Raw genomic sequence first — 13,179 nt, 5'->3', positions numbered from 1 at the left:
TTCCATGTTTATTCCTCCTCTTTTTTCTTTCCTTATTTCACCCTTTATGATTAAATTTGCTTCCTTCCATTATGTTTTTTCCCTTTCCTCTCCTCCTATCACTGTTACCTTTCCTGTTATTTTTCCTTTCCCATCTGCTGCTGTCTCTCTCCCCATCATTCTTCAGGTTTGCATATCCTATGACAGAAGCTTTAGAAGCTGCCCATACCAGGTGAGAAACTGTCTCAGATAAAAAGGGGCCTTTTCTGACTGCTTTGGGAAGTCTGTTAACAGTAAGTCATTAAAAAGATCTCTTTTCTGCCTTTGTAATTTGTCCCTGTGGATTGTGTTTCATTTCTAATGAAATGATGGAAAACTAGTGATGTTTTCACTGAGAATTCTGTTCCCTCCTGTAAGTGTTGGAGGGAGAATGTGCTTGAGAGAAAAAAACGTGAGGAATAAAAGATATCCCTTAACTTTGACACAGCCTTTTCCAAATAACCCCAAATTTTTAGAACCATGTGCTAGCCTCAGCCTATATCTGCTCTGAGGGCAGCAAGTGCTTGGCTTTGGTGCAATTTCACTGATCCAAGTTACATTAATGGAAGTAGAGAAAGCAGATAAAAGCAACGGGGATCAGGTTACACAACACACACTTTAATGTATTTCTTTGCCTACTAAATGAGCTGCTCACTTTGTTCATTTTCTCTCTGTGCCACAAGTAGCAAACAAGAATTGAAGCTAGTTTAGAACCAATTTAGATGCAATTTGGTTTCTTCCTAGGAAAGATTTCATTATCTAAAAATACTAAACAGTCATAATTGTACCATCTTTTAATACATGGTGCATTTGAAGCAGTGAAAACTTCAGAACCATCTCATAAATTTATTGATTATCCAACTTCCAGATTTGGAGCACGAGTTAGCTTTGTGGATTTGTTTTCTTTGTATTTACACACAGTAGAGCACAAGAATTCACGTAGCAGCAGAATAACAGCCCACCAAGTTTCTCATCCTTCCTGCACTGTGTCCTTTACATGATGATTTGGAGCAATTTTCACATCATCAAGTGAAGTCAATTTCACAATTCTTTACTACATGGAGGAGTTTCTGACTCCTGGGAAGTTTATCTGTATAATAAAAAACCAGTTAATTTCTTTCAAATGCACATAGCTTTGAGCTTGGATAAGATCTATTCCTGTAAAGCCTTCTAGAAATGATCAATAGATATCAATGATTGTTCTAGACTATAAGTAAATTTAAAGGCTCGACATGTATGGGTTCAAATGTGTGCTTTAAATTTTTTGTTTCCTTCTTTCTCTTTTCAAAGACAAGATAGTTTTGCTTTGCATGTGCATGGCAGAAATTCTGTATCTCTGTGTTTAATTCTATATCTGTGTAGAGAAACTAGCTTTTTGGTATTGTGTGGTACTGGAACTTAGGTAAAAGTGATTTATGTAGTAATAGTTGCGATTTTAAGAGCAAATCGTTTTCTGAAAACAACTGTATTTATTTGTATACAGGCTTAATATGCACTCCTCTCATATTCCTGACACCTGATGTGAGAAATGGGTAGTGTACATACAGCTGAAATGTTCCAACACAGCAAAACCATCTGAGATGGCTAAAGGCAATTTCTAATGAGCCAATAAAGCTTACAAAAGTTATCTCACAGAAATAACAAAATAGAACACAGGGGGGTTTATGGCAGTATGGATTTTTTTTTAATCACGCTTTTAAATGCATTCATACAAGTTTCCACTCGATTGGAAGGAGGAAAGTTACCTGTCCTTAGGTAAACCCTGCTCTCTCTGGAGTTATGTGGTTAAAGGTGATTTTGCATGGAGACCAAGAGACTTGGGTGAGCAGGTGTTCTCCACTCACTACCCTCCTGATTGAGGAAATGCATGATCTTGAACCACAGTAGGGAAAGTGGGAGAAGAACCAGCTCAAGACAAAATAGTATGGAAGAGAGTAGTCCAAAATAGGTTCCTCTTCAGGTGCACCGAGCTTGATTCTTCTGCAGTTACAGCAGCCACGTCAGAGGCTGTATTTGTAAGCAACAACATTGTGGGAAAAGGCTGGGGGAAGTCTGATCTAGACAATGATCCATTAGCTTCACTCTGCTTACCTAAAAACAAAGAAGTTGAGATTATTTGCCGTACAACAATTTATTGAAGCAATTTTTTTCTGCTTGTTTGGGCCTATATTGTTTTTTATTTGATTGTTTTGCTTTTAACCCGGGTGTTTGTGCTTTTATATGCTTTAAAGTTCACATCTTCAAGCTTTCCTTAACTATTATTGTTACTGACACGCATGCAGACCTACAAATACAGGAGAGAAATTGGTATGGGAGCCGAGTGCCGTTTGAGAAGAACCAGTCGTACAGATCAGCCCGGGTAGCACACCGCGGGGCAGGGGCCATGTATGGATGCATGTTGATTTTGGTTTTACTTTCTGGGCCGTTCCGGTGGCGGTGCCCGGCCGCTCGTGCCCCGCGATCGCGGGGATGCCGGAGGCGGCGGCGGCGGGCGCGCCTCTCACGCCCCGGGGCGCGGCCTCGCCCGCGCAGCCGCCCCGCGCAGCGCCCTCAGCGCTCCCGCAGCCGCGCCATGGAGCGCCGCGTCGCCCGCGAGTTCCGGCACAAGGTGAGGCGGCGGGGCCGGCCGGGGCACGGAGGCTGCGGGCGGCACGGCCCCCCCGGCCGGGCACGGCTGTGCCCCGGTGAGCCGCGGAGCAGGGAGGGAGGGAGGGAGAAGCTCGGGGACTTCGCACTGCCCTGCCACCGGCGCGAGTAGCAGCCTCCGGGGACGGGATGGGTTAAAGACCTTAGAAAGAGAGAGAGAGAAGAGGAACCTTCCCCAATATACGAGCTTTTCCACGGCTTGGAGCAGTTTGTTTTGTGTTTAGTGCTCCGTTGGAGCCGGTGCCGGGTCCAGGCGCTGGCGGTGCCCGCTCAGCAGTGGTGAGTGCCTGCGCGCACCCGGCGGGGCTCGGCCCGCTCCGGTTCCACCTTAACATTCCCCGGCGCGGTTGTGCGCTCATGGGCAAACGCGCTTGGTACGCGGAGCCGCTCGGGCTGCCTGGCATTTTGTCGTTTTGTCATTTATCCGGTTAAATAGGTGCTCGGCAGAGCGCAAAATTGTATGAGCGAAGAACGCTCAGAAAGCTCTAATTAAGGAAAGGAGGAGGAAAATAGTTTGCATGTGTAAAAGATGTTTTTGCCAAGCCGCTTAGGACTCTCTCAGATGAAGGTTTTCTGTAGTGCTTTGTGGGGATCGTTTTGTTTAGTGAAGAAAGTTGTGGTTGGTTTGGGGTTTTTTTGGTTTTGTTTTGTTTTATCAGCTAGGACACGCAGTTTCCACAAAGTAATGTAAGGTTTTATAGAAGTGTCTGCCACCTGGTAATAAACACATTAACCAAAGGATTGTTAGGATGAATTAGAGGAAGTGCAAAAAATCCTTCTATATGTCAAATTGGAGTCCAAGAACATTAAGGACCTGAATCATCATGATGACTGTAGACATCGAGCACATTGTTTCTGCCTTGCTCCCTATTACTGTATAACTCAGCAGTGGGTTGTGCAACCTTTCTGTAAAGACTCTTGTTTCTAGGAGGGTGGTTACTGTCGTGAACTTTAAACCTTCTCCCTTTCATTGCTGCTATAATTCATAAATCATTCAAGCCCCACCCCTGACAACGTGAGATGTATTGTCAGTGTTGCTGCAAACAGCTGGGATGCAGGTATCAGTGACAGCTTTATCAGAGCTAGAAGACATTGAAATAGGTATTTTCTTTTTTTTTATTTTGCATCATCCTGCTTCTAGTGACCTCTGCAGCACCCAGTCTTCGATGCTTACTTTTTCTGTGACATACCAGTGAAGATGCTCACTACAAGATCTAAATTTCCTCAGTTAATGGCAGTTATCTTACTTAACATTTTTTTCTTAGTTTCTTTTTTCTTAGCAAATATAATCAGTTTCCCTGTCAACCAAGCAGCAATGTAAAATATGCTATATATCCAAACCAATTTTTCCCTTTCCTTCAATAGTTTTCCAAAATCTGGCTAGCTTAAACAGGACTTCATACTCTTCTTTGAAATCTGGCAGATTGGAATAGTGCTAACATATTACACTATTGCCATCTGAACTTTTTCCACACCAAAAAAGTGCTTTTTCCTCCCCACAGCTTCTATTCCACTGAATAAACTTAGGTAGACTTCTTGACAGACTTCATTTTTTATGTATGTAGGTGCAGATTGTGTGATGACTTTTTATTCATTTCTGTAGGGGGATAGAATATAAGAACATAAAGATAGTGTAGAAAGTAATCTTACCCCTAAGGAGTTGCAGCTGGGCCAATTAGCAAAGATTAGGAGCAGGCCTGACTTTCACAGGCCACAGCTGTAAGCAATGAGAAGAAGATGCTCTAAAAGAGTGGGGTGAGTGAGAGAACTGGGGTCAGTGGCTGCTTTGTGAAGGTGAAAGAGTCAGTGCTCTGGGAAACTGCCCATGAGAAACACCAAGAAGGTATGAAACTTTTGCCGTAAGGAGACAACAGTATGGAACCCCTACAATAAGATGACAACAAATTTCTATGAAAAACAGAGCAGTGTATGTAGTGAGAAATGGAGCATAATCAACTCTGTATTCTAGGATTATCAATGATACAACTAATATGACGACTCTTTAAATAATCACTGAGGGTGGAAGAGACATCTGAAGGTTGTCTGCCCCGACCCCGTGCTCAGGGCCCTCAAGAGCCAATTGTCCAGGGCTGTGCCCAGATGGTTTTTCTAAAATATCCTTGGTTTAAAAGGTGTGAAATCTCCTATCCCATGACTCTCCAGTAATTTTCTTGAGAAACAGATCCTAAAATACTTCTGTGATCCAAGTTAAACCATGTCACTGCTAATTTATTTTTTTATATAGTGGAGGGATGATATTTTAGAATTTATGAAATTAGAGTCAGTTTTTAGAAGCTGCAGATAAGTCCAGGTAAAGCATATGTTTTCAGTAAGATTTAACCCCAAGGAGTTAAAGAATTAGAAAAATGGCATGAGGTGCAGGTGGCTATGATGCAGTGATAATTGATGGAAGGGAAGGCAGCAAGAGGAGAATGACATATTAGTAGGAGTGGCCCAGGATGATTAACCCAGCTGTAGCATTCTGAATATATTAGAAATCACCTGGGTCTTGGGTTTGGTCAGATGAGAAGGAAGTTGCTGATGTAGGATGAGAAGTGCAGGAGTCAACCAGAAAGACTGAACATTTTGTCAGAAGAAATAGCAGAATTTAGACATGGCCCTCTGTTTTCTGAGGGGAAATCTGGATGTATCCAACCGCAAGCATATTAGGAGAAAAATTGAATGTTGTTAATCTTTTCTTTCTCTGTCAGGAAAAAGAGATGATGATGGTTTTTCCCTTTGATGAGTAGGATTAATAAACATTTAATGTTCTTTGTGAGGCACTGCTCATACAGTATCTTAGTTGGCATTGGGGATTGAGCTCTGTACTTTACCTGTTAGGGAAGTGAAAAATGGATGCTGGAATTAGTTTTACCTTGAGTTTTACTTTTACAATTAGCCTTGCCTCGAGTCTGTGCACAGTATTGCTCAAGTTTTGATTGCAAACATTTTATTTCCTTTTAAGACAGATTTTATGTGATGTGTGTCAAAATTCACTGTGAATAAATGGTATTCACTGGTATAACTGTAAAGCAATCTTGACCTGCATGTAGCTTTCTGGCCTTTAGGTGTTTTGAAAGTGTCTTTTTCCAGAGGAGACAAGTAACAGAAAACCACCTGAATACGAAGTCTTGCTGGCTTTAGAGAGCCAGGAGGTACAAGTAATAGAAAACCACTGGTATGTGAAGACTTGCTGGCTTTAGAGAGCCAAGTGGGACAAAAGGAATATGAAGCATGTATTTAGTTCAGAACATAATACAAACCATTGCAAACCTGGAAAGAAAGGGCCTTTCTTTAAGTATGCAAATTGCTTTTCAGTCTTCACGTCACAGTAATATTACCCTTTAGGTCAGATGTAAATTGCTTTCCTAAACATCAGGCTTGTCCAGATGTAAAACTGATGTGATGTGACCTTTCACTACAAGTAGGATTAGTGGAGGTCTCACTATCACTGAATATAAATTGAATTCCTCATGTAAGAATTCAGGTTTGGTTTTCTTTTGCTTTAATTTACTGTAATTATCCAACAGCGGGCATAGTAATATGACACTGGTTTAAGTAAAGGTGCTATTAGTGGGGGAGGAAAGAAAAACTAGCAAGTTCTATCAGTTAAGAGCTGGAGCAGAGATGAACAGAGGTGTAGCAGTTTGCATAATGCTATAAGTGAGCTCCTGAAATCGGTGGTTTGGACGACAGCACAGAGATTGTATCTCAGCGCGCTGGTTTTATCTGTGACAGCATGTGCTACATTAATGAGTGGCCAAAAAGGTTTCTGAAGACATTTATTCAGCAGTTCAGTGATTATCAGGTAAGACAAATATGATATTACTGTAGTAATACTACTGTTGAGGGGAAATCTAGCATACAGAGTATATCAGGATTTACCACCTTGTCTAATTGTTGTCATACTAATTTAAGAAAGTCTCATTGTAAGTGTGACACTGTGAGGTAATGCTCTGTTGCAAAAACATATTTATCTTTAAAAAATTCTTTTTCCTTAATGAAACTTTTGCTCTGTGGCTTAAGAATCTGTGGAAGTCTCTCATGTTCAGCATTTGGGCTATTAAGTCAGAGATTAATGATAGTGTCCTTGGGTTTTCAGGTCAATCTATTAATTGACAATGAAGCGGAGAAGGATTACCTTTATGATGTGCTGCGGATGTACCACCAGTAAGATCTAGCTTTATATATCTTGGTGTGAAATTTTACTAATATTTTTTAATGTGAAGAATTAATATTCATGATTATTTAAATAGTCTTTCTATGTATTACTAGAAAAGTAATTGAAATAAGAGGTTTTTATCCTGTTTAATGAAATCTTGTGGTTTCGCAGCCTAACCTGCAGGCAAAGAAGCAGCATGTCTTTAATCACTTATAAAGCTACTTTGGTTTTATGACTTGGCAGTTTTTTATAAGAGTTTGGTAGATTCGTATCTGGGGGTGTGTGGAGGGAGGCTCCTGCATGATAAAGCTGCTCTTAGGAAACAGGAAGAGAGCATAAATAGTAATCATTAATATTTCCAAATAGTGCTTATTTGTTTGATACAAATTTTTTGCTGACATCACTTTACAAAGATTTTTTGAGAACTCTTCTGATCAAAATTTTGCAGCTGTCCTTCACAAAGCTGGAAAAATATACTCAGAATTTTTTTGGCATGTTTAATGACTCTGGCTTATTACAACACAATGGTAAAAAATTGGAAAGGTGATAGGCCTATTACCAACCCTTCTGCTGAACTGATTTAAACCACAGTTGCCTCAGACTTGTTTTGTTGCAAATTACATCAGCCCATGATCCATTGTTTTTCAGAGAAGATGAGAATATATTTTCCACTGATCATAGGCAAGTGGGTCTCAGAGACAATGTTTCCATTCATATTGATTAAAAGCTTCTCAGCTGAATGAAATGTATATGTTTCCTTCTGATGTTTGTAGTTATGGGGGTATTCAGCTGCATATCTGATTCAGTTTCACTCTGGTCTAATTGCTTTTCCATTCATAAAGATTGTTGTTTGGAAAGCCAGTTGGTTCAGCAGGTCTGAATTATTTAAAATCTTCTTACAGTTACAAAATTAACAATGCATATGGCAACTTTTCTTCAATTTCCACAACTGCAATGTCTTGGGCAAAATGTTCGATATCTCTGTGAACATATAATGATGATGTATCACTTCCTGGGAATACATTATGAAATATCCCAAAGCAAAAATATGTGCATTTGCTGTTGGAGTTAGCATTTTATTTCTGCTTCACTGTGAATAGTACTTCCAGAAGTATTTGACCTCTAATCCTGTATAGGTATTCCTGATCTGTATTTTCAGTGCCCATACCTCAGGAATATTGCATGCCAGGAAATGTGAATTTAAAGAAAGGGAACAGTAAATAACACAGAAGTAGTTTAACTGAATATTTTATAGGAATAGCTCTGTTGAACCTTAGCTGTTCCTCCACTCCTGCAGCTGTACAACAAAGTATATTTTGTAGATTATAACCATCTCAGTGCTGACGATTTCAAGGAGACCACTTTGCTTAGCTCTCATGAAAGAGATGTTTACAACAGTTTAACTTCTGTAGGTTTTGTGGATTAGTTAATCACCCTTCAAATTTCATTTTGAACAAAAACTGGAACTTAAAGTCTTTCCTCTAGCTGCTGAATATTGGCATATTTTTTTGTCCTGGATTGAAACAATTTGTCAGTACTCTAAGTTCAGGAAAGGAAAGAGCTTGTAGCCTATATTTACTTACAAGGATCCCTAACTAATAAAGAAACAAAAATCCATTAGGCAGGTAGGTCTAATCTGGAAAGTTATTTTCAAATGGTTCCATAAATCTTGTAGATACTCTGAGAATGAAGTTGGAGATGCCGTCTATGAACGTGATGTGCACGACCTTAAAATATTAAGTGAATGTATAGAAGTCTTCACATGTTTTGAAGCAAATGTTCTTTATTTACAGAAGGTTTCCTTTCTCAGGGGTTAGTGTGCTTTCATCAAACCAGTATCTGCATAAATATCTCTTTTGGTAGCTTGAAAGGACATGCACATATTGAAGCCATGAGCACAACAACTTATAAAATGAAGCTTTTTGTTGGTGTGTTGTTTACCTGCTTGTTTTGTCACTGTATTTTGACAGGTCTATGAATCTCCCAGTGTTGGTGGGGGACCTAAAACTGGTGATTAATGAACCAAGCAGGCTGCCTCTGTTCGATGCTATCCGCCCACTCATCCCATTAAAGCACCAGGTGGAATATGATCAGCTTACACCCAAACGATCACGGTGAGACAATGCAGAGCAGCAACAAAACAATGCAGCTAACTTAAATAAAAAACCAAGAAATACTGAGTTTACTGAGGTAAATTCAGAGTAAAATATTGTCCATCTGTGTAGATTTGGGCATAGTTATTTTACTTTAGCTATATTTGCTAGAAGTACAGCTACATGTACTGTAACTAAATTGTTTGCCAAGCTACCTGTACTGTACCTAAATTACCTGCTAACTACCTGTACTGTACCTAAATTGTTTGCCAAGTGGTTTAATCTAGTAACAGAAAAGTAAAGGAGTCAAAACCAATATTTTCTCATTTTTCTTGAATTTCGTAATAGAAAAATCTCGTCGCTCTAAACTTCTAAAAGCAGTTTCAGTGATTGAAAATATCTTTTCATATGAATAAACTTGATCGTTTAGCTAACACACATCCATCCAAACTTCAGTGAACTTGCTTTTTATGCCTAAATTATATAAGTGAAAAATAATGTCTGACTTGCATATGAAACATTATTGAGACAAGGTGTTATGCAGCTGAACACTCAAGTGTGTTCCATTTTTGCAGAAAGCTGAAAGAGGTGAGATTGGATCGATTGGATCCTGAAGGGCTCGGATTAAGTGTAAGAGGTGGAGTGGAATTCAGCTGTGGCCTCTTCATCTCTCAGTTAGTTAAAGGAGGGCAGGCAGACAATGCTGGACTTCAGGTAAGAAAATTCTATATTCATGTTAGGTGCTAATGGTTGTTCTTTAACATTCAGAAGTTGATTTTGCCAAGATGCTCTTTGTCACTTCAAATTGAATTCCTACATGTAAAGTAATGCCATGGTAAATACCATTATACCAGTGGTGAATCAAGTCATTAAAAATGTTTATTTTGCTGTTCTTAATTATATGTAAGCCTTCTTTTTTTCTTGTTTGGGATATGCTAATTTTTGAAGGCTTAAAGTTTTCCTGGAATGCTTATACTTCTTGAGTAGCAACAGTTATATGTAAGCAGATGGAAAGAAGGATTTCTAGACTGTAGAAGAATGCTTTAAGTTCCTAAGTTTTGATTAAATGTAGACCAGAACATATAAATGCTAAGTGTTAATTCCATCTTGCATAGATATCATTTGTGTAATGAAATATTTACTTGAACTTTATGTATAGATTGTGGGGGTTTTGGTTTATGCAATAAAATAAATAACTTATTTTTTACTATTCCCAGTATCCTCTTTACTGCATAGAATTGCACTTTCTGTGATTGAATTTTGGATACATGAAGTTGCCAACAAGATTGGCAAAAATAATTATGTGTAGAAACACTGCAATACTCATGTAATTTGCATTAATAATGTTTTGGGTGTTTGGTTTCTTTTTGAATGTGGCATTGCTTAGTGAAGAGAGAAGTAAGAAATTGCTGTGGCAAATGTCTGCATCTCTATCAGACTTTGAATCTGATAAGGTGTACTAAAGCTCTGAATTTCTGACTGGAAAGGCTAATATAATATATATAATATGCCTGGCTACTTTTAATTTGTCAAGTCTGAATATCTACTGCAAGTATTGATGGCTAAGGATTGTGTTTAACACTAGTCCAAAATATATTAGACTAGTATGATTCATTAATTTTAATTAAGTTTAATTAAGCTAGCATGTTTTTGTAGATATGCTTCAGTATTACCTCACAAATCTCTTAAATGAAAAAATAAAAATAGATATCAACAAAGCAGATGAAGTTAGGTTTCCCTATTTGTGTCACTCATGCTGAAAGCTTTCTAGAATTTAAACTGTTTCTGTTTCATGTATGTGCATGCCCTTCTGTTTGTGCATTCCTACCTATATATCCCATCCACAACCACCTTTGGATTGGTTCCATCTTCTGTCAGCCTGCTCTGCACAGGTGCATGACTAGCATGTGTGACAGGTGCATCCAGGGGGATGCTTTACAAACTCCTTGGAACAAAACCACAAGTTTTGTGTGTAGTTAGAACTGAGAGGGTGTTGTAGCTCAGCACAAACCTTGTGCTCTATGTGTGCTCAGCCTAATTTAAGCATGGGATTTGCCAATGGGCAACTGCAGAAAAGGACATTGATGGACCCTCTCAGTTTGCACTACAAAAGTTGATGTATCTCATCTTCTGCATGACACAGCAAGAATGGGAAGTGTAGACAAGGGAGTTGTTCCTGGGCTGTGGGGAGCTCAGTAGGAGAGATTGCCTCTGCTTCCTTGCTCGACTGCTAGAAACTTGAGAAAAAGATCAAGACCTGTCCCTTATTTGGCTTTTGTAGACATCTTCTGGAAAATATTGGAAGGCACTAATGATGCTGATGAATAAAGGACTTACTAGCCACTGCCTTAAATACATTGTAATACATTGGTGTTAAGGCTGTGTTGCAGCTCTGCATCTCTGCTTCTTTCACACTAACATTTTGACACCATCACTGCATAAGGAGTGATGTTCAGCTGTTGTGCTCTTATTAGGATGTCAGTTTTCCTGCTTTCTCTGTACACAAAAAGGCCCCTTGGCTTTCTGTGACCAGGGTCGTTGTTGGACATGTTGGTGTCAGTCAGGGGGTTTGTAAAGGATCTTTGGGCTGGAGCGTGTGAACTCTCTTGCAAATCGGGACATTGTTAGGGTTTAGCTGACAAAGTAGGGACAATAAGGGGGAAGAATGCTTGACACTGACTCTGAACTTGTTAGGGATTATATGAATTCATATGGGCAGATGGTACTTTGCAGCTCCTGTAACTGCCTGGCTTCTGGTTTTTGATACGTGGTGTTAAAGCTCAGCCTAAACTGCCTGGATAATAGGTGGCACTAGGCACTTTCTGAACCTCACTGAATAACAAGACCTGACAGGCAGCCCATTGTTCTAAATTGCTGTCTCACAGTAAAGCCAACTGCTTCTGAAATTTCACCCACCTGATTTATTTAACAAAATCTCTACACATTTTTGATCCCAAAAATGCAGTCTGAGAAAGGTATAATGATTTTCTATTATACCATCAAGTTTTACATCCTGCAGCTTTTAAAATTTCCAGTTCAAATTGCATGTTTTTTCTCGAGGTACTTTCCAAGTTACATTAAAATGACCAAATAATAATGAAAGTTCTCTGTGATACTTGTAGGTTTGACCCTTTTTTGACTACAGTTTCTCTAAAAGGCACAAGTGTTTTGTCCTTCCATTAAGAAATGGACTTCATCTCCCCCACCCCCCCACTGCTTTTTGATACTTGTATGTGAGGATTCTGCTGAATACAAAGAGATTGGTGTGAATGATGAAAGTGGTAGCAGTATACAAAATGGGAAATTTGAAACAGTTGATGTTATTATATGAAGCCCTTCCGTTTCCTAGAAGCACTAAATATTATATTTCTCATGTTAAAAGTTAGAAATAATAGGCATTTTACTTGAGAAAAAGTTAGGTTTGCATCTTTTTTCTAAAGTCTGTCATCTCTTGGTTGGATAGGGAAAGGGGAAACTGTGATATAATACCAAAATAATTGTTACTGTTCTACTCTGCTCAGTCCCACAGACTTTTATCTCTACAGCTCTGATTCATTAGCTTGGTATACAGTGATACCTGTACGAAAGTAACAAAATACATGAAAACAGCTATTAATTACTCCAATATTAGATACCATTGTTCAGGAAAAGCTGTTCGAGTATCCTAAAGAGAAGCAGTTTGCTGTATGTTTATAGGTCTTCTGTAGTTCAGCCTAGATAAATAGGGTTATTTGTAAACCAACCTCAGTTATTGTCTGTCAGCAATACAAATGTCATTACGTTGAGTGAAGGGTGTTGAGTTTGAGAAATAAGATGACAGTCCAGTAGAGGAGAGTATTAAAAATACCTGTATGGGAAAAGTTTATTCCCATACTGGAGGGAAAATAAAATATGCTCTTGTGTGCATTTATAATTTTGCAAGTGCTTCTTGGGGAGATGAGAATAGATTTGACTCAGTGAATGCTGATATCCTCAGAACGGTGTGAGTTCTGCTGGTGCAGAAACCCCGGGATGGCACTGTCATTTGCAGCCCTGAAACTGGGGCTTTCTGTGTGTTAAGGCATGGCAGCCAATAACAGGATGAGAGCTTACCCTTTGAAAGACTCAGGTTTGCACAAACCCAGGCTCCATGCTGTGTTAGAGTCTGCATGATGTGGAAGATGCGATTAAAGGGGGGATCTTGAACTAAAAGAGAACCAAACAAAAAACCCACCCTCCCCCTCTGCCACATATGTAAAATCAACAGAAGATGGATAGGGT

The 13,179-nt window shown here is 39.3% G+C and overlaps 1 protein-coding gene across 2 annotated transcripts in view; it reads left to right on the top strand.

Annotated features, from left to right (window-relative positions):
- The first annotated feature begins 2,564 nt into the window (after positions 1–2,564).
- The window catches only part of USH1C (USH1 protein network component harmonin), a 47,140-nt gene continuing 36,525 nt past the window's right edge, over positions 2,565–13,179 (top strand). The window contains exons 1-4 of one of the 2 annotated variants that reach the window (XM_063158568.1): positions 2,565–2,626; positions 6,767–6,834; positions 8,797–8,940; positions 9,495–9,633. In XM_063158568.1, the coding sequence (XP_063014638.1) occupies positions 2,591–2,626; positions 6,767–6,834; positions 8,797–8,940; positions 9,495–9,633 (387 nt within the window). In that variant the 5' untranslated portion in view covers positions 2,565–2,590. Of the gene's footprint in view, positions 2,627–6,403; positions 6,473–6,766; positions 6,835–8,796; positions 8,941–9,494; positions 9,634–13,179 lie in introns of those variants that run through there. The other variant, XM_063158569.1, reaches the window with a different exon arrangement.

Source organism: Melospiza melodia, chromosome 6 (assembly GCF_035770615.1).
Source record: "Melospiza melodia melodia isolate bMelMel2 chromosome 6, bMelMel2.pri, whole genome shotgun sequence".
Taxonomy (NCBI): domain Eukaryota; kingdom Metazoa; phylum Chordata; class Aves; order Passeriformes; family Passerellidae; genus Melospiza; species Melospiza melodia.
Note: the sequence above shows the minus strand (reverse complement) of the source record. Positions and strands in the feature narration are given on the sequence as shown.